This window comes from Eubalaena glacialis, chromosome 18 (genome assembly GCF_028564815.1).
Source record: "Eubalaena glacialis isolate mEubGla1 chromosome 18, mEubGla1.1.hap2.+ XY, whole genome shotgun sequence".
Classification (NCBI taxonomy): Eukaryota; Metazoa; Chordata; class Mammalia; order Artiodactyla; family Balaenidae; genus Eubalaena; species Eubalaena glacialis.
The window spans coordinates 53,476,789-53,501,464 of record NC_083733.1 but is presented as its reverse complement, the minus strand read 5'-3'; the positions used below and the strand labels follow the sequence as shown (position 1 = coordinate 53,501,464).

General features: G+C 51.7%; 3 protein-coding genes across 4 annotated transcripts; 2 read left to right on the top strand and 1 right to left on the bottom strand.

Moving 5' to 3' along the window:
* Positions 1-7,913: 7,913 nt before the first annotated feature.
* Positions 7,914-10,972, top strand: TYROBP (transmembrane immune signaling adaptor TYROBP). 2 transcript variants are annotated; one of them, XM_061174203.1, is made up of 5 exons: positions 7,914-8,017; positions 8,399-8,425; positions 8,586-8,720; positions 8,901-8,944; positions 10,751-10,972. In XM_061174203.1, the coding sequence occupies exons 1-5, from the start codon at positions 7,966-7,968 to the stop codon at positions 10,808-10,810; spliced, it is 318 nt and encodes a 105-aa protein (XP_061030186.1). In that variant the 5' UTR covers positions 7,914-7,965; the 3' UTR covers positions 10,811-10,972. The 2 variants fall into 2 exon arrangements, with proteins under 2 accessions (XP_061030186.1, XP_061030185.1); XM_061174202.1 differs by having other exon boundaries at positions 8,898-8,944.
* Positions 10,973-11,138: 166 nt separating this feature from the next.
* On the bottom strand, positions 11,139-12,608 carry HCST (hematopoietic cell signal transducer). Its single transcript, XM_061174200.1, has 4 exons — positions 12,447-12,608; positions 12,043-12,159; positions 11,497-11,628; positions 11,139-11,270 (listed from the first exon to the last, which is right to left on the bottom strand). Exons 1-4 carry the CDS (start codon positions 12,487-12,489, stop codon positions 11,230-11,232), a joined length of 333 nt encoding a protein of 110 aa, XP_061030183.1. The 5' UTR covers positions 12,490-12,608; the 3' UTR covers positions 11,139-11,229.
* Positions 12,609-13,953: 1,345 nt separating this feature from the next.
* On the top strand, positions 13,954-21,423 carry NFKBID (NFKB inhibitor delta). The gene is made up of 12 exons (XM_061174172.1): positions 13,954-14,008; positions 15,456-15,556; positions 15,753-15,813; positions 16,208-16,425; positions 16,683-16,873; positions 16,955-17,060; positions 17,179-17,325; positions 17,443-17,494; positions 17,588-17,736; positions 19,501-19,617; positions 19,905-20,069; positions 20,797-21,423. The coding sequence occupies exons 4-12, from the start codon at positions 16,273-16,275 to the stop codon at positions 20,848-20,850; spliced, it is 1,134 nt and encodes a 377-aa protein (XP_061030155.1). The 5' UTR covers positions 13,954-14,008; positions 15,456-15,556; positions 15,753-15,813; positions 16,208-16,272; the 3' UTR covers positions 20,851-21,423.
* The last annotated feature ends 3,253 nt before the right edge of the window (positions 21,424-24,676 follow it).

Sequence of the window (24,676 nt, the reverse complement as noted above, 5' to 3'; positions counted from 1 at the left end):
AGGAAATAAAGAGATTGTGAAACCTCTTTACCAGTTTCTTTGGTGCTTACAACCGTCATTTCATTAAAAACAAAAAAATTTTTTTTTATTCAGGTAGAATTTACATAGAGTAAAAATCACCCTTTTTAGTGTATTGTTCTATGGGTTTGACGAATGCATACAGCCATGTAATTGTCACCACGATGAAAATATAGAATTCTATCACTCCCGGATTTCCCTTTGTGGTCAACCGCTCCCTCTACTTCCAGCCCTTGGCAGGCACTGATCTGATTTCTGTCCCTATAGTTTACCTTTTCCAGAATGTCTTATGAATGGAATTGTGTATGTAGACTTTTGAGTCTGGCTTCTTTCACTCAACATGATGCATTTCAGATTTGTCTGTGCTGTTGTGTGTATTAGTAGCTTATTCCTTTTAATTGCTGAATAGTATTCCATTGTATGGAAGTATCACAGTTTGTTTATCCATTCATCTGTTGACGAACACTTGGGTTGTTTCTAGTTTTGGGCAATTATGACGAAAGCCACTATTCATATGGCATACTGGTTTTTATGTGAACTTAAGTTTTCACTTCTCTGGGGTAAAAACCTAGGAATGAGGGCTTCCCTGGTGGTGCAGTTGTTAAGAATCCGCCTGCCAATGCAAGGGACACGGGTTCGAGCCCTGGTCTGGGAAGATCCCACATGCCATGGAGCAACTAAGCCCGTGCACCACAACTACTGAGCCTGCACTCTAGAGCCCGTGAGCCACAACTACTGAGCCTGCGTGCTACTGAAGCCCGTGCACCTAGAGCCCCTGCTCTGCAACGAGAAGCCACCACAATGAGAAGCCCGCACACCGCAACAAAGAGTAGCCACCCCGCTCACTGCAACTAGAGAAAGCCCGCACACAGCAACGAAAACCCAATGCAGCCCCCCCAAAAAAAAAAACCACCTAGGAATGAGATTGTTGGGTCATATGGTAAGAATATGTTTAACCTTATAAGAAACAGCCGAACTGTTTTCTAAAGGGTCTGTACTATTTTGCACTCCCATCGGCAATGTATAAGAGTTCTAGTTATTCACATCTTTGGCAGCTCTAGATATTGTCAATGTTGTTGCTGTTTGCCATTCTAATAGATGTGTAGTGGTATCTCATTGTGGTTTTCCATTTTATTTTGACCAAAGAATCAAACTATTATCTTATCTAGGAAGGGTAAGGCAGGCCAGATGGATTGGTTCCCCTGGTATTTTGGACAATTCTCATGCTTTCTATCCAGATGTCCAGAGCCTTCTGAACATCAGCTCTACATTTTGGGAATTTCCTACCTTATGAATTTGGCCTCCCCAGTCTAGAAATCAGAAACCACTTTCCCACCCTTCCTTGCAGCTGTGGTGTGGGCATGTTTTCCGTACTCTGTCAACCAAATGCACCCATGTTTGAAAAATTGTCTTTTAATTTGGAAAATTTTGAAAAGACAGAAAAGTAGACAGAAAAGTATGAGGAATTCTCAATAATCTATCTACTCCCAACAACCGTCCAACCATGGCCCATCCTTTACCACTCATTCCCCTCTTCTGTATTGTTATGTAGCAAATCCCAAACATCATATTTCATCTGCAAGTATTTTGGTACTCACATCATGATTCGATTTGAAAGAGAGTGAGGAGAAGGAGGCAACCTGTAAAATCGATTCTGATGTGAACATCAGAAGTCTTAGCAGAAAATTCTGGGTGGGCATTAGGATTTGTGTAGCCCCGGGAGTGCTTCTCTGGCCCTCCTAGAGATTCAGCGGTTTCCTTAACATCATTGAACACACCTCCTTTTCTGTTTAAGCAAGTTGCCTTGGTTCCTATGGTATGTAACGAAGAACCCTGACTGCTATGTTTGGGTCAAGTGTAACGTCGGTTTAATAACCAGTGCCAGGGGGTGGGCATGGATAATTCCCACTTTCAATTATGGAAGCAGCAAGTCTTTTGAGAAAGGGGTAGGGATAAGAGATGTCATGGGCATCCATTGTACTGATGACCCGGTGCCCCTCTTTCCTTCTGGAAATTAAACTCCCTTTGTCTTAGTGTAGTTTCCCCCAGAAGCAGACGCTGAAAAGAGGATTCAAATGCAAGCCATTTACTTGAAGCTCAGAGAACACCAACAGGGAGTGGGGAAGGGAGACAGGGAAGGATGAGCCAATGAAGGATGTGTTATCTAGAGCAATTGGAGTTTAATCTTGCTGGGGAATCCTGGAAACTGTAGAACAGTCTAGAGTTATTCATCCAAGGGGTGAGGGAGCTGGGGTATTTATCTACCAACTCCCTTCAGTTATTGGCAGAGAGCTGCTCCCAGGAGCATTAACTCCCTGGCCCTTTCCAGCTTGGGCAGAGTGGGTTGCAACAGCCAGAAAGAGCCCTCAAGAAGATAGCCACAGTGCAGGCAGTTAGAAGCCAGCTTGTGTGCTTGGAAATGGTAAATGCTGAGGGAATATGGGTGAGACACCAACAGCATCCCTTCCCTGCTGCTTCTAGGGACTGTTCCTCCCTCCTGCTCCATTTCAGTGTCCTCATGGATCCTGCCATTTTCTTACAGATTTCACCCCTCACCCCAGTTTTGAGGTGGGCAGGTTATTTGTGCTGAGCCAATCTTTGCCCTTTCCCAGGATATATATCTATATCTATATTATATATCTCTATCTATCTATCTATCTATCTATCTATCTATCTATCTATCTATCTATCTATCTAACCAACCAGGGTTCTTGGACTCCTTAATCAATAGTAATTGATAAGAGGCCAGATGAGAAATTCAGGCAAGGCTTTACTGGGACTCGTGCTACAGCACGAAGGAGCGAAAACAAGTAACAGTTCCCCTTGCTTGCTTCCTGAAGGGGGGTGAGCTGGTAACTTAAATTGGGTGAGGGTAGGGGTGGGTTCATGGGTCCGGGCCGGAGGGTTGGCTTAGGCGGTTGGCCAACCCACTTGGTGGTGCTGTGTGCAGGGACCACGTGCAGTATCCTGCTTTTGCTCCTGACACCTCAGAAGAGGTAGTTGGGTTTTTTATCTTTTTTTTTTTTTTTAATATTTATTTATTTATTTTGGCTGTGCTGGGTCTTAGTTGCAGCATGTGGACATCTTAGTTGCAGCATGCATGTGGGGTCTAGTTCCCTGACCAGGGATCGAACCCGGGACCCTGCACGGGGAGCATGGCACGGAGTCCTACCCACTGGGCCACCAGGGAAGTCCCAGTCTTTTTGTATCTTGTTGTTCGTAACTTGCCCCAACTGTGCATGTACGCAGTTATTTTTAGTCCCTTGTAGTTTCTTTGTATTCTGTTGCTCTGTTTCTTGTATTCTGCAAGCACTGCAGCAAAGGGTCCCAGGTCCCAGGTCCCAGCCTGTCATATATATATAAATCAAGGGACCAGCAAGAGTAAACTATTGATGGCAGAAACTCTGTTGTTCCATAACGAACAGAGAGGGCTGAACAAAGCTGGCCCCGAGAGAAGCAGAGGCAAGCTATGGGGAGAGAGTCCTGGTATCCATCCAGATCTGTCCAATGTTCCATCACCCCCTTACCTCTGATGTTTGGGTTCTCAGCTTTCCCTTAGAGCATGTGTGCACTAACCTCCAAATCTTCACAAACTTCACCCTCTAAACTCAGCTGGTTCAAGAAGGGCATTCGAAACTATGTCAGGTAGGATATAGACTTGGCTGCAGTTACAAGGTCCCCCAAAATAACAGTGCTGTTTCCATTGTCTAATGCTTTGTAACAGATCATCCCAACATGTAGTTGTTTCTTATGATTCTGTGAGCTGACTGGATGATTCTTCCGCTTCGTGTGTGTGTTGGCTGCGGGTCATTCAAGGGGCTGCATTTAACTGGTGGCTGGCATGGCACGGAAGATCCAAGATGACTGGATCTTCTGGGGCTCTGGCACTTCCTGTCTGCTGGGGTGCCTTGGTTCTCATCCATGTGGCCTCTCTCTCCACATGGTAGCTCATCCTCTAGGGCCTCTTTGTGTGGCCTCACTCTCCAGGAAGGGAGCTTGGACGTCCTTACAGCATGGCAGCTGGGTCCCAGAAGAGTAAGAGCGGAAGCTGTAAGGCTTCTTACAGCCTAGGCTCAGAACGGGCACAGCGCCACCTTCACTGTGTTCTTAGTCAAAGCAAGTCATGAGGTCGGCTCAGAATGAAGGGGAGGGAAAATGGACTCTGTACCTCTTGATGAGGGGACAGCATGTGCATATTGGGACGAATAAATTCTTGGTGACTGTTTTTAGAGACTACCTACCACGAGTGGCTTAAACAAGGTAGAAGTTTCTCTCTCACATAATAGTCCAGGGATGGTGTGGCTCCTCCAAGATGATGGGTACTGAGGCTCCTTCTATCTTGTTGCTCTTTTGTCCTTATCATGTTGCCCTCATCCATACATTGCTCATTGACTTCCCACACGGCCCGTCAGCCAGAATGAAGTCATATGTCCACTTAAATGCAGATGAGGCCAGGAAATACAGTCTTTAGTCTAGTGGCCAGCGGCCCTGCTAAAAATTCCATGCAAGAAGGAGTAGGAGGATACTGGGGGACACTAGCATTCTTATCTGCCAAATGATCAATTCAAGAAGAAATAGTGGGCATGTCTGGGATACCCTTAATCTTCTGCAGAGATGAGGACCCATGTTTAATACAACCTGTTACCACTGGTGGTCATTAGGGCCAAGAGCCAAAGAATATTTATTGAGCATCTACTATGTGTGCTGGGGACACAACAGTGAACAAGACAGAAAGATTCCTCTTCTTATGGAGTTTCCATTCTAGAGGAAGTGGCAGACCGTAGAAATAGGAATACGTAAGTCAGAGAATTTCAGGCATGACAAATACAGGAAGAAAATGAAATTGGTAGGAGGTGATTTGAGCAGTGGTGGTCAGGGGAGGCCTCTGTGAGTGTGTAGCATTTGGGTTGACACCTGGAGGATGAGAAAGGGTCAGTTATTCAAAGACTTCAGGAAAAGCATCACAGACAGGGGGAACAGCAGGTACAAAGGCCCTGAGGTGAGAATGAGCTTGACTTATTCAAGAAACAGCAAGAAGGCCAGTGTAACTCGAGTAGGGGAAGTGAGGGGAAAAGAGGCCCGAGGGGAGGACACAGAGATGGGCAGGTCTTTATATGAACATATGTTTTTATTTCTCTCAGGTAAATGCCTTCTTTTGCAGAATTGCTGGATCTATGCGTAGGTGACTATTTAACTTTATAAGAAACTATCAAACTCTTTTCCAAGGTTCTATTTTACATTTCCAATTGCTCCACATCTCTGCTGACACTTGGTAGGGTCCGTGTTTTTAATTATTGTCATTCTAGGGACTTCCCTGGTGGTCCAGTGTTTGGGACTCCACACTCCCAATGCGGGGGGCCCAGGTTTGATCCCTGGTCAGGGAACTAGATCCTGCATGCCACAGCTAAGACTGGGCGCAGCCAAATAAATAAGTACTTTAAAAAAAATTTTTTTTTTTGTCATTCTAGTAGGTGTGTATTTCATTGTGGTTTTAGTTTGTATTTCCCTAGTGACTTATGATGTTGAGCGTTTTTTCACATGCTGTTCGGCCAGTCACATCTCTTGTTTTGTGACGTGTCTGTTCAAATCTTTTGGCCATTTAAAAAAGTGGGTTATTTGTCTCACTTTTCAGAAAGGTTCCTCTGGCTGCTGTGGGGAAGATGGACTGTAGGGGGGAAAAGTGGAAGCAGGGAGAGTGGGGAGGGACCGTAGCTTCCACAGAGGCAAGCTTGTCACAGACTCAGCACACAGCCTGCCTTCTGGGAAAGTCAGCTTTGACCTTCCCCAACTCTTGGGCTGCTGCCAGGAGAGACTGAGACACTTTACAGATCTGGTGGCCAGGGGGGCAACCCTGCTTCCTGGAGTCTGGCGCTGGGAGGAGGGTGCTGCCCTCCATCTCAGCCTGTTCCTTTTCCCAGTGGAATGGAGACCAGCCCAGGCTGGCATATTGGGGTCTGCACCAGTACAGTTGTACCTGTCGCTAAAATATTGAACTACTTCACTTTTGGTTGGTAAAGAGCCTGTACCCCACATCCCACAAATATCTACCACCACCCCAGTCGGTTCCCTTGGGACACCTCAGACTTCCCCACATCTCAGCAACCAAAGGGGAGCCCCAGGACTCCGATCCAGCCCTGTGGCCACATCTGTTCTGACTGGGCGCTGCCTGGGTGTGGGGCTGTTAGACTGGGGACAGCCTGGGCCTGGCTGGAGTTGGCAGAATCAGATCAGGAGGCTGAGGTTGAGAGATAGAGGGTGGATTTTTCTCAAGGCGAGCGCAGAGCTGAAGACTTGAAGTACTAATAACAGTAACAGCAATGATGTTGATAAAGATGAACGTTCATTGAGCATATACAGGGTGCCAGGCAAGCCTGATTCTAACAGACCTCACAGAATCCTCACAAGAAACTGGACCATTGCAGCAGCCTGGCCCCCAGCTCCTGCCCCTGCCCCCCACAGTCTGCTCCCCACGCCCAGCCAGAGGGAACCCTGGGAACACCCGAGTCAGATCAAGGCCCTCCTGGCTCAGAGCTTCCTCTGGTCTCTGACTGCCCCCGGCTCGCTGGGCTTCAGCCACCTTGAGATGCCTGGTGTGCCAGTAGGGCCTGCAGGACCTGCTCCCTCCAGACCTGGTGGTGGTGGTGGTGATGGTGGGGTGTTGATTCTTCTGTGGCGGGACTCGGCCAGGCCTGGGCAGTGGCGGCGTTAGCAGCCAGCGCTGCCTGGGACTCGGCCCTGACCCTCTTCCAGACTCCAAATACTGCGCCCCCGCAACGGGCCACTCAGCGTCTGTCCCATGACCAGCATCCAGTTTCCCCTTTTTTCTCCTGAGCCCGGCCCCCCAGGGAGCTGTGGGTGTGCCGCCTGCACAGGGGAGGGGGGCTTCCTGCTGCTGGCCCATCCCCCCCGGCGCCCTAACCTCAGGTTCCTCCTTCCCCAGCCCCGGCTCATCTCCTGCTGGGGCTAGCCGTCCTTGTCATCTCCTGGGTGGCCTCCCTCAGTGCTCGCTCCCAGCCACTTCCTCATTTGGTGGGAGCAGCCTAACCTGGCCCAGTGTTACCACGTTTCCCCCACCTGCCTCACCCCAAAGCCCCAGTCCTGCATCTGTGCTGTGTGCATCTGTGTCACTGCCTATTCGTCTCCCTCTTTCTCTGCCTTCCCGCTACTTTCTCCTTCCCTATCCTCCATCTTGGTTCTTTTTTCTTTCTCTCTAAGGGTCAAATATCTGTCTTTGGGTCCTGGGTTCCATTTCTGGCCTTTATGTTCTGTGTCACCTTGGGCAAGTGTCTTTATCTTTCTGTAAAATGGGGATCAGAGCATCTACCTCAGAAGAGTGTTCTTGGGGGTTAAATGCATGAACACTTGGGACGGGGTGCCTGCACGTCGTTAGTACCCATATCCTGTTGCTTCTCTTTTAATATCCTATGAACATCACACGGTTCTGATTGTCAAGTAATTATAACTGGTTCTTATAAAATGCTGACAAGGGTCAGACCCTGTTCTAGAAATATTAATTCATTTGATTCCCCACAACAATAGTATAAAGTAGGTACTATTTTACTCCTCATTTTACAGATGAGGAAACTGAGGCCCAGAGAGGTTGAGTGACTTGTTCAAGGTTGTCCAGCCAGGAAGAGGCAGAGATAGCTTCAATCACAGTCAGCCACAGACCCTCCTGTTATAATGATGTCTGACCCCTGCCTAGGGATGGAGGTCGAGTTGACACACGTACCTTTTGCCCTTCGTTCCAGCCATTGGGGGCTGCAGCATGGCCCCTGGGGTGTCTGGGCCTGAATCCTTGGTGGTATCCGTCTCCGTTCCTCCTCCCCCATCGTCCCCTCCTCCCTCCTGCCGCCACCCACCTCAGACTTCCTCCTTTACTTGGTTGGACACTACGCCACATCCCACCCGCCTTGGACTGTGGTGTCCAGCAGAGTCGCCTGCCTCATGGGGGGTCTTGGACCCTCCAACAGGCTCCTGTCTCTCCTGACTGTGGGTGGTGAGTTGGGGGCTTTGGCAGCTCCTGGGCTCAGCTCTGGGCAGGGCAGGGAACAGGGCGGAAAGAGAGAACCAAAGGGTGGGGGTTGGTACCGGAGCAGATCCCTGGCGCCCCAAACCCTATGGGTCTCTCCCAGAGCCTGCGCCCCCCAAGATCTGGCCTCTGGGAGAAGCAGAGGGAGGGGATTCTGAGGGTGTTGCAACAGGACAAGTCGATGTAGAAGTAACACAGTCCGGTGGCCTTGATGCCGGCCCGCAGGTCCCACCAGATGTGGCTCTCCACCCGCGCCTGCTGCCTGCCAGGACCCACCCTACCCAGCTTCTCTGCCCAACCCCCAGTCATAGTCACGTGTCTCAGTTTACCTTCTTTTTCTCTCCTCAGGTCTCAGCCTCGTTCAGGCCCATACAGGTAGGCCTAGACCTTGCGATCCCCCTCCTTACCTCCCAAAGACCACCCCACCTCTGTCCCTTCCCCAATCTCTCCACACCACCCACTGATGACTGACGCCACCTCCCAATTCCCAACTCCCACTGGTCTCCTCTGACTCCTGTGCCACTTACATTCCCAGACTGCAACTGCCCCTCGGTGAGCCCCGGCGTGCTGGCGGGGATCGTGCTGGGGGACCTGGCGCTGACCCTCTTCATCGCCCTGGCCGTGTACTCCCTGGGTCGGCTGGTCCCTCGGGGGCGAGGGCCCACGGAGGGTGAGTGGAGCTGGCCGGGGATGGCCTGGGACCCACTGAGGACTTGCCTGGCGGGGAGGGGTAAGCTCCCCAGTCACGTCCACCCAAAAGGAGGTGATGGAGGGGTGACTTTTGCAACAAAATGGTCCCAATTCTCGCCGCGTCTGTCTCTGAACTCTGCTGTTCTCCACCCCCAAGCAGTGACCCGGAAACAGCGCATCACTGAGACAGAGTCTCCTTATCAGGTGAGGAAACCAGCTTTTCTTTCTCACACCTCACTCCTGCCTTGAGGGTGTCTTGTCCCAAATACCCCTACCCCAGCCCCTGCAGAACCTAGACCCTAAAGCCCACTTTCTCAGCAGCTCCTCAGACACTTGAAGACATAGCATCCAAAACTGCTTTCAATGATCAATCACAACCTTATGCTCAGCTTAAAATGCGTGGAGGGGAAATACAGGGACGGTTTGTCTCAGCCAGAAGGCAGGCTCTGAATTGTTCCGGAAAAGCCCAGCCCAGGACAGGCTGATTTCTCAGAGAAGTCCTCATAAGGGCAGAGGATATAATTCAACCCTAGTTTGGTAACTCTAAAGAGAGGAGCTCTGAATTTGTGGGGGAGGGACCCTGCAGCCTTTGAGAAACTGATGAAAGCCAGAGACTCTTCAGAAAAATCCACACAAAAAAATACAAAATTGTGCATATAATCTAGAGGCAGTGCAAGTATCCTTGAAACCCTTCTTAAGAACCACGATGCAAATGTCATCTTTCCATCTCCCACCTCCTGTCAATGCCATTCTTAACCCGTTAGGGGGTCATGAGCTGCTCTGAGAATCTAATGGAAGCCAAACAGACCCTCTCCAGAAAGGTGAACTCCAGACCGGGCATTTGTATATGATTTCAGGGATTCTATCTGAGGCCTGCATCTTGGGGCCATAGAACCCCACCCCATCCCCATTGTGAACCCTGCTCTGTGAAATCTGTTTTACTTGTCTGCAACCAACTTTGCTTTGCCTCACTTGTGGATAAAAAGTCTCTTTGTAAAGTATAAGAATCTCAAGTTTGGCTCTGTGAGGTCCAGAAGACTGAAGGGGTTTTCCAGTTACTGGGGGAGGTGGGATGCAGTGAAATTTTAGGGCAAAGCCCCAGTTTATTCATTCCTTTGGTGGAATTTGTTGAGGGTCTATATATGCTAGATGCTGGAGACACAGCAGCAGAGCTTACATCCTAGTTGGGGAGACAGACTTTTTTTTTTTTAATTAATTAATTAATTAATTAATTTTTATCTTTGGCTGCTTTGGGTCTTTGTTGCTGCTTGTGGGCTTTCTCTAGTTGCGGCAAGCGGGGGCTACTCTTTGTTGTGGTGCGCGGGCTTCTCATTACGGTGGCTTCTCTTGTTGCAGAGCACAGGCTCTAGGTGTACGGGCTTCAGTAGTTGTGGCACGTGGGCTCAGTAGTTGTGGCTCGTGGGCTCTAGAGTGCAGGCTCAGTAGTTGTGGTACACGGGCTTATTTGCTCCGCGGCATGTGGTATCTTCCCGGACCAGGGCTCGAACCCGTGTCCCCTGCATTGGCAGGCGGATTCCTAACCAATGCGGCACCAGGGAGGTCCTGGGGAGACAGACTTGAAGCAGATTAACAAATAAGATCATTTGGGGAGGCAACATGAAGGAAATAAAGTAGGTTGATGTGACAGTGACTTGAGCGTGCGGGGAAGAAACTATAGATGGGGAAATCAAGAAATGCCTCTCTGAGAAAGTGACATGAGCTGAGACTTGAAGGGTGAGAAGGAACTATCCATGGGAATATCTAGGGGACCAGTGTTTCAGGCAGAGTGAACAGCACACACAAAGGCCCCTCGGCTGGGGCATAACAATGAGGCAGAGGAGAAAGGGGAACATTGAAGGCACTTGAATAAAATCCAGATCTCTATCATGGCTATAAGGTTGAAGAAGCTGCCAGGGGCCTTGCAGGCCACTGGGAGAAGGCTAGATTTTATTTTGAGTTTATTCGGTGGACCCCCTTCACTGATGGTCCACACCCTGTCCATCCCTTTAGGAGCTCCAAGGCCAGAGGACAGATGTCTACAGCAACCTCAACACACGGAGGCCATATTAAAAATGAGCCCAAACCAGGGCAGTCAACAACCTGATGCCTGGATCCAATCATTCCTGATGCCTGCCCAGAACTCTATTCCTACTCCCACCAAGATACGGATCCACAGAGTGTCCACAATGAGACGTCAACCTCTCCCCACTACTGCCCCCAAATAAACACAGAGCACACAAACAATGTTGTGTTATTCCAGATCCCTGGGCTGACGGGATGGGGATATGCGGGGTTCTAGGGGGATCAAGGACCCAGAAACAGCTAAATGAGAGGGAGCCTTTGGGGAGCCTGGGTTGTCTGAGAAAGAATTAGAACAAGAAGTATTTCAATTGCTTTATTCCAGCCCAGAAGAGGGTTGGATTTCCTGTGCTGCCACACACAATCCAGGATGACAGGGTCAGAAGTCATATGTCGCAGTTACTGGGGAGTCACCCCCTGCCAGGCATGTTGATGTAGATTTTGCCATCTTCTGGGGGTGGGGAAGAGGAAGCACGAGGCCTGACCACCCACCTTCCACCCACATCTCCACTTCCTTGGGGACCCCCTGCCTCAGGGGTTTCCTCAGGAGTTCCCCCCAAGCACCGCCCCCAGGGTTTCCCCAGAACCTCGAGGGCTTGCCCGGGGGTGCCCGCCCTGGGGACCCCCTCCCTAGGGACACCATGCCTCTTCAGGCCCAGCTCGGTCCCTGCCCTCACCTTGGGTGGGCCTGCTGCGTGGGCGCACACACACAAACACCACCACCACGATTAGCAGTGACACAACCGCATCTGTGGCCACGAGACCCGCCAGGAGTGGCAGGGAGAGGGGCCCACATCCGGAACAGGAACCTGAAGGGTGGGAGCCAAGAGAGAAGGCAGCTGAGGGGGGTTCCAGACACTTGGGCCTGGGCTTTGGGCATATGGGTCAGAGGAAGTCCCTTTGGAGGTGGGTGTCCCAGATTCCCTGGGGAATGAGAGGGGAGAGGGAGATCCAGAGAGAGGCTGGGGGGTGTCCCAGGGCTCCCAGGACTGAGCTTTGGGCATAGTAAGTACTCCTGAAGACAGGCTGGGGGGTGGCCGAGTCCCTGGGCCTTCAGTTTGGTGATGAGGACAGTGAGATGGGGACGTAGAGAGGGCTGCAGATCCTCTGGGGGCTCTGATTCGGGGATGCGAGGTGAGATCCAGAACCCACAGGCCACACTTTAGGGATGGAAGCAGGACCTGAAGTGGTGCTGCAAAGGGGACAGGGTGTTGATTTCTCACCTGGGGTCATCTGAGCTGCAGCCACTGTGGAAGGAGAGGGAAGGTAGATCAGTGGGGAGAGGTGGTTCTCAAAACAGGGTGCAGGGAAAGGTGATGTCCTGAGAAGTAGCCTGCACTCTGGAGAGATTAAATGAGAAAGAGGGGCCAAATGGGAGGGAAGCACCCAGAGACACTGAGGGAGACAGGAAATCAGAAGTAGAGGCAGAGACCCAGCGGTGAGAAGGGGACGAACAGCAGCCATCCAAGCTCAGCTTCCCTCCCCAAAGAACCAGGCCCAGAAGTTTCTCTATGGAAGGGAAAGATGGGAGAAGGACCCATCCTCAGCACCCCTCCCTTCAGATGCCACCCCAAGCCACTCCTTTCACAAAACTCTGCCTAACACCCCCCATAACCACTGGCTTCACCTGGGAGCAAAAGCAGGAACAGAATGTTGCCTGGAGGAACCATGGTGGGCTGGGGGCTGGAAGAGGTCTGTCAAAGGGCTTTGGTCCAGAGAAGTCCTGAGGAACAATGGGGAGTAGAGAGGCAGCAATAGCGGATGTCACTCTGCCGGTGGCAAGGCTACCTGCTTCCTGTGTGTGTGTGGGAGGGCGAGAGGTGATGGATCTCTCTGACAGCCTTTAGGGACAAACTAGGGGGAGGGTCAGAGAGATCAGGGACGCTGCTGTGATCGTCCAGGTGGGACGTGACAGGTAGACCAGGGCGTGGGCACTGGGGAGATCCTGGAAAGATTTTGAAGGTAGAGCCAACAAAACTTGCTGATGGAGTGGATATGAGTGTGTATGAGAGAGAGGGGTCCAGGATGACCAAAGCTTCTGGCCTAAGCAACTGAGGAGACGGAGCATCCTTTGACACGATGGAGAAGGAGGGGAAGCAGGCTTAGGGGGGAAAGTGCCAAGGTTTGGGCAAACTGGGTTGGAAATGCCTGATAGATCTCCCTGTGGAGAAGCTGAATGACCACAGCTGCCTCTTTGAGTTTAGGGGATAAGTCTGGTCTGGAGATGTAAATTTGGGGATTGCTGGCTTATGGATGGTATTTAAAGCCATGAGACTGGATGAGATCATCAAGGAAGTGAGTACAGACAGAGGAGGAACACCACCTCCTCCCAACACCAAGAATGGGTGAAGAGGAGGAAACAGCCAGTAAAACGGAAGGAGCAGCAAGTGAGGGAGGAGAACCAGGAGACCATAGAGTCTTGAGGGCAGGGGAGAAATATGATTTACATGGTCACCAAGATGGGAACTGATAATGAGCCTCCCACTGGAATGTCAGTTGGCTTGAGGGTTGGGAATTCCTGCCTGCTTAGCTCACAGCTATACCACAGCACCCAGCAAAGTACCTCCCTTGCAGTAATTATTTTTAATGATGAATGAATAAATGAGAACTGGCCTCTGAAAAAGGTGATGTGTGGAAGGGGGGAAATTTGAGTCCACCTATATCAGTCTTACCTACAGACCTTTCTTCCCTCGAGACCAGGGAGTTCAGAACCCCAGCCCCCTTCTCTCTCAGGACCCAATAATACTGGCAGCGTCCCCCCGCCCCCCCCACCGACCCTCCGCCAGCCCAGGGCCTGGGAGTCAAGGCCTCCAACACCCCCTTGGACAAAAGTCCAGGTTCCCAGGTCCCTCCTCTTTCAGGAGTCCGCTACCCCAGGCCCCTTCTCCCTCAGACCAAAGACGGGATTCCCAATCCCTGTTTCCGGGGAGACTTAGGAGTCGGGCTCTTAAAGTCAGCCCCGCCCATTTAGACCCCAAGTTTGCTCGAGCGCAACGCGGGGACTCCCGGGCTTGTGGGCGGGGCCCGTCCCACGACTGGGCGGTGCCAGAACCTCAGTTTAAAAAGTCGCGGGGGGACCCGACGCAAGATCGGGGACCCGGCGGCGGCTCCGCGGGGAAACAGCGAGGCTGGCGCAGCGCCGAGGCCGGGGCCCTGGGGCCCCACAATCCGCACCACGGAATCTCCGAGGTAATGGAGGGGCGGGGAGGTGAGGCACGCTTGGCCCCTAAGAGCGGGGCTGGGGGACTGACTCTTGAGGCTCTGAGGGACGGAGCTAGAGCATCAAGAGTGAGGGGTGAAGCATCAAGCTGAGAGTGAGGGTACCCGCTGTTTGGAGGGGGCGGAGGGTCCAGACTCCTGGGTCGTGATGCCGGAGCGGCTGGGATTCTGGACTCTTGAGTCCCGGGGTGGGGTGGTGGGGTGGGGTAAAGGACTGTTGATCCTGAATCCTAGGTCCCGGGGGGTGAAAGCACTGGGAGCCCCGACTCCTGCCTGGGTCCTGGGAGGAGGGGGCTGGCGACCCGGACTCCATGCTGTAGAAAAAGAGGCTGGATCGAGTCCTTGGGGGCGTTGTTTGAAATCAGCCAAGGTCTGGGTGGGCAAGGTCCGGGGCTTGGCCGCAGGGATGCACTCTGGCCGTGACCCTGCCCCACCCTGGGATTTCCCGAGTCGCCACCCGGCCCGGGTCCCCGGGCGGAGCAGGAATTTCCCTTGTGCGGGGATTCCACGAGCGCCACGCTTGGCCACGCATCGCGTCTCGGAGCGGGGCACCTGGGCCGCCGGGCCTAGAGGAAGAGGGAGGTGGAAGATTCCCTTGCGTGAGCGCCGTGACGTCAGCGCGTCGCGTCTGGGCTGTTTCCGAGTCCGCCCTCCGGCGCTTAACCCTTCCTATGCTCGAGCGGCGCTCGGAAGGGTGAGGGCTCGGAAGGGTGAGGGCTGAGGGCCCGGCCTTCTTGCGTCGTGCGAACAAGGAGTCTGGAAACTGGGATTCCCAGGTCCTAGGGGGGAGTAGGCTGAGGGCCCGGACTCCTGGGTCCTGGGGAAGGGGATGCGAGTCTCCCAGACTCCCGTGAGGTGGGGCTTGGACTTCTGGGTCTGAAGAGGGGGGCGAGGTCTGAACCTTTGGATTCCTAATGAGCTAGGGGGCTACTGACTTCGTGGTTCCTCAGGGAGAGGGGCTGGGGACTCGGATGCCTGGTATCCCGAGAAAGAAGTATCAGGGCAGCTTCTAGGGCAGAGAGATATTGGGAACCTGGATGTGCGTCTCTGGGGAGTGATGCCCGGCGACGCCCCGAATCCCTCAGGACTGGGAGATCTGGGGGTGGGGTGGGGTGGGATTTTTCACGGAAGTGGCAGGCAGAGGGAGGGGGGCTGCAGAGGGCGCCCTCCACCTCCTTCCTCAGTTTCCACGACGCTGGTGGAAAGTTGGGTCAGAGGGGGAAGTGCGGAGCAAAAGGAAGGAAACCGCGGAGGCGGCGCCGCACCCGAAATCTTAGATTGGCTTTGGAGTTCTCAGGCGGCATCGGTGTGCCAGTTTTTCCGCGCGGGAGGGCGAAGAGGGCGCTCAGATTCACTCCCCGGCGCACTTGGGTGACTTAAGGACCCCTGATAACTTCCCTCCCTCCTCACCCCGCAGTGAGCCGGAATGAGCGCAGCCACTGCCCATCACAGACGGTGAAGAAGCTCCTAGAAGAACAAAGGCGCCGCCAGCAGCAGCCTGACGCTGGTGGGCTACCGGTGAGACCCATGAAGCGCTGTAAACTACAACTCCCATGAGGCCATGTCCTGTTGGGCAAGGACTTGCTGCCTTGCTGGGCCCTCGGGGCTGATGAGAGATGTAGTCCTGACGTAGATGCCCTGTAGGTGGGGAATGGATGCTGAGGAATCTGCCAGATAAATTCACCCTTGTTTCTTTTTGCTTATGCCTCTACAGGGACAGTTCCTGGCTCCCCTGGCCCAGCCCCTGACCCCATCTGGGAATGAGGGTGAAGCTGGTAAGTCTGGAAACTCACCTGGTTCCCTCAGCTCCTAGCCCCAGCTTCCCTCAGGGACTCAAACATCCCAACTCTTAGAACTTTCAGGAACTTAGGAGTTAGGCCCTCATTCTTGCTGAGACCTGCAGAGTAGAACCAGATTCTCTGGAGCCCAGTAGTCTGTGCACATAGTCCTTCAGGGGCCCAGGCTCCCAGCCTGGAATCTAGGCCCTCAACCCCTCAGTGTCCCAGGCATTTAGGTCCCAAAAGTCCAAGCTTCCAGCCCCTTGGTGCCCCAGAAGTACTAGCTTTCAGTACCTTGGGGACTCCAGGCCCTCACACAGGTCCTGTCTGGGCTGTGACTTCCCCCAACTCTGGTAACCAGGCCTGCCCCTGCTCCTCCTCTCACATGCAGGCCATACTCACTTCCCAGCACACCAGGAGACTGTGGGTTCTGGACTTGGCAGCCTGGCACCCCCCATGGGCTTTCCAGACTGGGACCCCAACACGCATGCTGGCTACACGGACAGGCCCTACTCTTACCCTGCTTCTGCTGCTGAAGGTTTCCTGACTCCTGACTTCTACTCACACTCGGACCCAGGGCGGCCGTGTTCATTTCCCCTGGGGATGGAGGTGAGCTACAGAATGGGAACTGGGTGCTGAAGGGCTCCTAAGATTCCCAGTTGCCCTTATGCAGCATTCTGAGATGTCTGGGGCTGGGTTAGGATCCCATTCCTCAGATGGGCAAAACTGAGGCCCAAAGGTCCAAGGTCACTTGGCGCAGATGGGACGCCCAGCCACTCTGCCTGGCGCTCTGTATGTGTATGTGTGTGTGGTAGAAAGAGGGAATTCTCAGCTGACTGGCTCTCCCCATCACCTGTACCCTTCAGGACCCCCTGGATACTCGGCTCTATGCAGAACCTTCCCTGCCACAGGCAGGATCCTGGAGAGGTTCTGGACTCCCTTCAGGACCCCCACAGTTGCCTCCTGTGGTCAACGGACCATCCCTGGACACTGCCCGTGCTCACATGCTGGCTTTGGGGCCACAAAAGCTGCTGGCCCAGGATGAGGAGGGAGACACGTGAGTATAGGGGATGGAATCTGCAGGCTCCCCTGTTCAGCTGGGGTGCTGTGCTCACTGCTGCCTTCCACCTATCCTCAGGCTCCTGCACCTGTTTGCGGCTCGAGGGTTGCGCTGGGCCGCATACGCCGCAGCTGAGATGCTCCAAGCGTACAGACATCTGGACATTCGTGAGCATAAGGGCAAGGTGAGGGCTGAGGGCCTGGACTCCTGGATCTGAGGGCAGAGGGTCTGGAGGCCTGGATTCCTGGTTTTCAGAGGGGAGGGGGCTGGGGGCCCAGACTGACCTTTCCTGACTCCTGCAGACTCCTCTTCTGGTGGCTGCTGCTGCCAACCAGCCCCTGATTGTGGAGGATCTACTGAACCTGGGAGCGGAACCCAACACCACTGACCATCAAGGGCGTTCTGTCTTACACGTGGCCGCTACATATGGGCTCCCAAGAGTTCTCTCGGTATGTTCACCTGGCAGGTGGGGTGAATGGGATGGACTGATTGCCTAGATCCTGGCTTTCAGGGCTAGGAGGCCTGGGGAGACCCTAATGCAGCTCTCTACCTCCTCCTCCTCCCAGGCTGTGATTAACTCAGGGGTTCGAGTTGACATCGAAGCCAGAGACTTCGAGGGTAAGTTGGGTGGTGGGCTGGGTGGGTGGGGCTGGTGGGGCTGGGTGGGGTTGGTGCTCCAGATGTAGAGTCCTCACTGTCTCTACTCTGCAGGCCTCACCCCTCTCCACACAGCCATCTTGGCCCTCAACGTTGCTATGCACCCACCCGACCTATATCCCCCAGTACTGAGTACCCAGGCCCAAGACAGGCTGGCTTGCGTCAAGATGTTGCTGCACATGGGTGCTGATCACACCAGCCAGGTGAGCTGGGCAGTGGGCAGCTGGCCTCCAGGAGGGCGTGTGGGATGGGGGCGCCTGGATATCCAGGGGCTCGAAACAAATGCTGACTTGCCTCTTACCAGCTGTGTGACCTTGAACATGTGACTTCACTTCTCTGTGCCCCAGTTGTCAACTGGGAATAATATTACTGATCTTAACTTGTATTTACCAAGCACTTACTATTCATCAAACACTAAGTTTCATGGATTAGCTAATTGAATCCTCACAAACACACTTTGATGTGTATACTATTATTACTTTCTCTCTTTCACTGATAAGGAAATTGAGGCTCAAGGACTCAAAAATCTTATACCATGTGAGTGTCAGAGAGGGGATTTGAGCCCAGGTGGCCTGACCCCAGAATCCAGCTGTGAATACATCTAGTCTCCTCCTTCCTGACAGTAGCTCCTTCAAAGGCTGGCTGAGAGAATTAAACATCTACTCATTGTTTTGGATTTTTAAATTTTAGTTCAAGGACTTTGAACATAGATAAAGTACAGACAATAGTATAATGAACTCCATGTACCCAACATAAATAACCAGCAACTCATAGCCAGTCCTTTCCCATCCACTTCTCCTGTATTATTTGTAAGCAAATCTAAGCTTATAGTTTTACCCATAAATATTTGTCTTTAGAAGACAAGAACTCTTGTTAACCTCAGTACCTTTATTCCACCTTAAAAAAAATTAACAGTCTCATAATATCAAATATCCTGTGTTCAAATTTTTATTTGGCTCTAAAGTGACAGACATTTATTTTTTTCATTTAAAAAAAAAATGAAAAAAAAACTAAGATCCAAATAAAGCCCACACATTGCAGTGATATGTCCTTTTAAGCTCTTAATTTAGAGCTTCCCCTCCTTTAGAGTTTTCTCTTCATAATTTTTTTTGATGAGCCAGCTAGGCTGTTTTGCCCTATATAAACCCACAATTTTTTTTTAAATTGAAGTATAGTTAATTTACAGTGTTGTGTTAGTTTCTGGTGTACAGCAGAGTGATTCAGTTGTACACATATACACATATTCTTTTTCATATTCTTTTCCTTTATGGATTATTACAGGATATTGAATCTAGTTCCCTGTGCTATACAGTAAGACCTTGTTGTTTATCTGTTTTACATGTAGTAGTTTGTATCTGCTAATCCCAAACTCCTAATTTATCCTCCCCCATCCCCTTTCCCCTTTGGTAACCGTAAGTTTATTTTCTATGTCTAAACACACAATTTTTAATGTTTATTATCATTACAAATTCTTTAAAGGCACGTAGTAAAGTTTCATTGTGGAAAATGTCTTTATTTGCTTCAAACTATGAAGGGAACAGTTCAGTATGGAAGTAGATACAGGCTTAGGTAGTCCACTGATGAAGGCTGCTCAGTTCCCATCCTTATAGATAAAATACAGTCCATGTGGGATGTGGGCGCATTTTACTGTGTTTAATAGAATGTGGGCTGGCCAGGGCGGCTGCTAGTCCGGAGAGCTCCTTTGGAGGAATAGAAAAGGAGTCTTTTTCTCAAAGATACTTGGGCTGGAAAATTGTCTTAATAAATGTACCGTTCGGTGATGTGTACGATCTGAATGGCACCCCCTTAAATCTGGTATTCCTGTAGAGTGCACAGCACATACAACTGTATAAGGCACTCCTGGGTGCTTGAAAAAGAGAGACAGGGTGTCTAAAGGCTCTTGGGTTCCATGGGTGGAGGCTTGGGTGTGAGGACTGGCCTGACCTCTGCCGTTCCCCTCCTCACAGGAGATCAAGAGCAACAAGACAGTTCTGCACTTGGCTGTGCAGGCTGCCAACCCGACCCTGGTTCAGCTGCTGCTGGCGCTGCCACGGGGAGACCTGCGGGCCTTTGTCAACATGAAGGTAGGGGCCTAGGCTGGAATGTGCAGATTGGGTGAGACGTGGCAGAGAGCGGGCAGTGGGATGTTGGGAGTCCCGCGGGCTGTGGCTGTGGAGGGGCCGCTGTGTGGGACGTGGACGGGGCACGTGTAGGGCCTAGAGGGGTGTGTGGAATGTGGCCCTGGAGGGGGCTTCTGGGGGATGTGAGGAGGGACATGTGGGACCTGGGTGTGACGGAATATGAAGCGCGCCGTCGAGGGCCCAGGCCAGCTGAGCCTGCGTCTTCAGCAGGCCCCCCTCACTGTCCCCAGGCCCACGGGAACACAGCCCTCCACATGGCGGCCGCCCTGCCCCCTGGGCCGGCCCAGGAGGCCATTGTGCGGCGCCTGTTGGCAGCTGGGGCGGATCCAACGTTGCGCAACCTGGAGAACGAGCAGCCTGTCCACCTGCTACGGCCCGGGCCGGGCCCCGAGGGGGTGAGCACTGAGCCCACCCCGACTGCAGGGTGCACCCCCGAGCCCATCATTCCTGACTTTGGAGGGTGACTTGTAATCTCAGGAGGTGACCTTGACCCTTATCCAACCCTGACTTCGAAATGTGAGCTTGAGGGACTTCCCTGGTGGTCCAGCGGTTAAGACTCCACGCTTCCACTGCGAGGGGCGTGGGTTCCATCCCTGGTTGGGGAACTTAAGATCTCACATGCCGTGTGGCACAGCCAAAAAAAAAAAAAATATGACCCTGGACCTCAGTGTTTGCTCCCTTGCCTGATAATGGTGACTCCTCCTGACCTCTGTTTCCACCCTGACCTCAGAGTGTGACCTCTACTTTCAACCCTGAATCCTGACCTCAAGGTGTGACCTTTGATCCCCAAGTATGACCTCCAACCCCCTGACTTTTAGTCCTGACCTCAGAGTGGGACTTCTGACCCCCAAATGTGACTCTGGCCCCTTGCTTCTCCGCTTTGACTCCCAGTCCTCAATGCCAATCCCAAGGTGGGAACCCCCGGCCAGCAACACCTTTGCTCAGGAGCCTTGATTCATTGTGTGAACGAGCCTTCCCCCCCAGCCCCGCATCTTGACTCAGAACCTCTGACCTTCAAACCCAACTGACTCTACTCACTTCTCTCTGACCCCCAACTTCACAGGGTGTGCCTGTTCTCCTTGCAACCTCTCAAGCTTCTCCCCCCTCTTGTCTTGTCCACAGCTCCGGCAGCTACTGAAGAGGAGCCGTGTGGCACCCCCAGGCCTGTCCTCTTAGGACTCAGACCCAGAACCTGGACTGATTTTCCAGTCCCCACCGTCCTGTGGGACAGCCAGCGTATGCTAATGTTGCAAATCCGTGATAATGTATGTGCATAATGTCCTGCCATTGGGGTCTTACATTAAAACCCCAAAATGGCTGTTGGCGGGTAAACAGTCCCCAATATTTGGGGTGGTATGGTACCCTTCCCCCACCCACAAGGAGCCCCCTTGATGATTTCTGTGAAATCGAGGCCCCTTGATTGTTTCTGTGAAACACACTGGACCCCCAACCCTTTCCCCACCAGGATCTTTTGGGGTCCAGATGTAACTCCCCTATATGGTACTTGGGGTACGCCAAAACAGCTTCCAGTACCATCCTAGTAGAGCTCCTAAGATGACCTCTGACCTCCCCAGGACCCACCCCCTTCAGGTCCTTAACCCTGAGACATAGGAAGGACTCTCGAATCGAGTCCCCTAGGTCCTACTGCTTTAGGTCAGAACACAACCAGGCCCCTGACCCAGACCTCAGTATTTCTAGTGAACCCCTCCCCTATCTGAAACTCTTGATTAAACTCAGTTTGGACTAGAACCGTTACTGTCTAATCTCTAATCATTGGTGCAGGGAAGCGGCTGAGGAGCCGTGTTTGGGTGAATGTGTCTGGGTGGGCGGTTGTAGCAGACACGGCGGGTGCCAAGTCCATATCCTGTCCCCCTCACCCTGTCAACACCTGGTGGTCTCACTGCCAGGGCCAGCACGTGACTCTGCCTGTGGGCATTCTCAGACCACTGGTGCCCGCTTTGCCCTGGGTATGAGTGTGGCAAGGCTTCCATGCCAGGAGGATCATGCCTCTTCCCACTCCAATAGCTCTCAACCAGTGACTGACTGAAGGGAGACGGTATGTAAATACTCCGGTCCCCTGCCTCCGTGGGGATAACTGGGAAGTGTGTGTTCTACACGGGCTCTCAAAGCTCCCCAGTGGAACGAAGCTCCGGTTCTCCACCGTGGTTCTGGCTTGACAACGTACCCTTTCTTGGCAGCTTTCCCTTTTCTGGGTCCCTTCCCGCCTCCCCTATCGATGTTCTCCACCCCTTGCAGGTAATCTTGTCCTCAAATCCTTGCCTCAGCCTCTGCTTCCGGAGAAACCCAAACTAAAGACAGAAGACATCCACAATGCCCCCTTGTACCTCTGCCCCACAGCCTCTGCTCTGTCCTCCGTCCCAGTCTCGTCGCTCCAGAAAGCCCTCTGGCGCACGGTAGCCCCCACTGCTTGGAGCCTCTCACGGACAACAAACCAAGCACACTTCAGGGCGTGTGCCAGTGTCTCTACCCCAAAACTTAAGGCTTAAAACAACCACCACTTTTTTTGTTTTTTGATAAATTTATTTATTTATTTTTGGCTGCATAGGGTCTTCGTTGCTGCACACAGTCTTTCTCTAGTTGTGGCGAGCGGGGGCTGCTCTTTGTTGTGGTGCGCGGGCTTCTTTGCGGTGGCTTCTCTTTGTTGCGGAGCACGGGCTCTAGGCATGCAAGCTTTCGTAGTTGTGGCACGCGGGCTTCAGTAGTTGTGGCTCGCGGGCTCTAGAGCGCAGGCTCAGTAGTTGTGGCGCACAGACTTAGTTGCTCCGCGGTCTGTGGGATCTTCCTGGGCCAGGGCTCGAACCCGTGTCCCCTGCATTGCCAGGCGGATTCTTAACCACTGCACCACCAGGGAAGTCCACCACCACTTTTTTTGTTCGTGACTCTGCAATCTGGGCTGGGCTGAGCTGGGCAGTTCTGCTATCTTGCTTTGGTCACACACGTGGCTGCAGTCAGCTGGAGGCCCGATTGGCCTGGACAACAGCACTCACATGTCTGATACCTCAGCTGAGATGGCTGGAACTTCTGAGAGTGAGCCAAGCATCCCTCTCCCTGTGGTCCCTCCAGGAGGGTAGGAGGATCTCCTCACGCAGTAGCTCCAAGGGGGAGTATTCCAAGAGAAAAAGCCCCTGCTTGCATCATGCCTGCTGATACCCCACTGGTCAAAGTCAGTCATGTGGCCAGGCCCAGAATCAGTGGGGAGGAAGGTACTGCACTAGAACAAGAATATTGGGAGGTGGAGTTATTGGTGGTGCCAGCACAAGTCTCCCACATCAGCTGCCTTGGACAAGCATGAGTGTGCTCTTCTGTGTGTACTCACATAGTGGCAGCTGACCCATGAAAAATTCATAATAGTATGTTGTATTTCATTAATTCTAGGAAGAACTTAATTGGAATTCATCTTACAATTATGTGGCATAGTTTAATGTCTGCGTATTTTTCCTTTGTGGTACATAAAATAATGGTATTTCTTATTTTTGATGGCATCTTAGATTCTGTTGACATATAAGATGTGTGTCCCGACATGCATCAGCACACACACACACACACACACACCACTAACGTGATAACACATCTCTAAGAAACTTTGCTTTACTAAAAGAAGAATTAAATCGTATTCAATGGGAAAAGAAGAGTGGTTTAGGGGCACAAGAGCATCAAATGAGCAATAGTAAAGTTATTTTTCCTGCTGGAATTTCAATAAAAACAGTGTTTTTAAACTAATTACTCTAAGTATTGCCATTAAAATGCAAATATTATTAGGGAATCATGCACTGAGCGTATTGAGCAAAATGGCCTTTCATTTCCTATCCCACCTGCTTGGAGCTCCTTACCTATTGTTAGCCTGTTAATCACCCTTGGCTGTGAAAATACAAAGGCAGTTTTTCCCCTGCTTGTGGAGCTAGTTATAGATTTCTACTAGAATGGTCTGAGTATACCTGATGGTAAAGCCAGTATCAGAATGATGTTGCAAACTGGGTTCTTAATAAAGCTGTGGCATTGTATCCAACTTGCATCATGTAGGCATCTTCCTCCCAATACCGACCATGTCTATATTTAATATACATGACCTATAATTCATGCATATATTATGTAGAGCTCATCACTGTGAGCTCATCGGTCCGTTGGAAGAATTAAAAATACGTGCTCCCTCCCTTAGCCATCTGTCAGAAAATTGTGCTATCCTGATATTAGAACATGGCACACTACTGCTATCTGCTGGGAAGTGGTAAAAATGCAAATCTACAATGTCTAGGAGATGAATGGTATCACTTGAAATTTTGCAGTGAGCAACCCAAACACCATATGGGACAGCCATGAATTAGTAGGCAGGAGGTTAGCAAAATGGCCTAGAGTATGGGCACTGGAGCCAGGTTTCCTGGGTTGAATTCCTAGCTTCATCCCTTCCTAGATGGTGACCTTGGGAATGTGATATAACTTCTCTTTGCCTCCATTTCCTAATCTATAAATGAGGATAGTCATAGTACCTACTTCATGGGGTAGAAATAATGATTAAGTGTGCCAGTGCATGAAAGCCCTTGGAGCAGTGCCTGGCACAGGGTGCCATATGAATGTTTGCTGCCATGTCATTTTAGAATTTATTCAACAAGTACTTGCGAAGTGCCAGGCACAATTCTAATGTCCCAACGAATATTACTCCTTTTAATCCTCATAACAACCCTCTTGAGACAGGTAGCAGTATCTGTAGAGGGACAACTCTGACATGTCACAAAATGGGATGCGCTTGCAGACGTCACATTACCCTCTCTGGGACACATGGTTGGATTTCCACACTCCAAGGGGATTCTTATCACCTCTCCCAGAAGGGCTTAAGACTCAAGAATGGGAAGAGCGGTTCAAGATTCCCTGTCCCTCATCGAGTTCACAGGTTGGGGGTGGATGTTGTATGTGATTGTGTATGAGGGCGAGTGGGAGGCAGGGGAAACTTGCTAGAGCCCAGCCTCCTTGGAGTCCACCCTGGAAC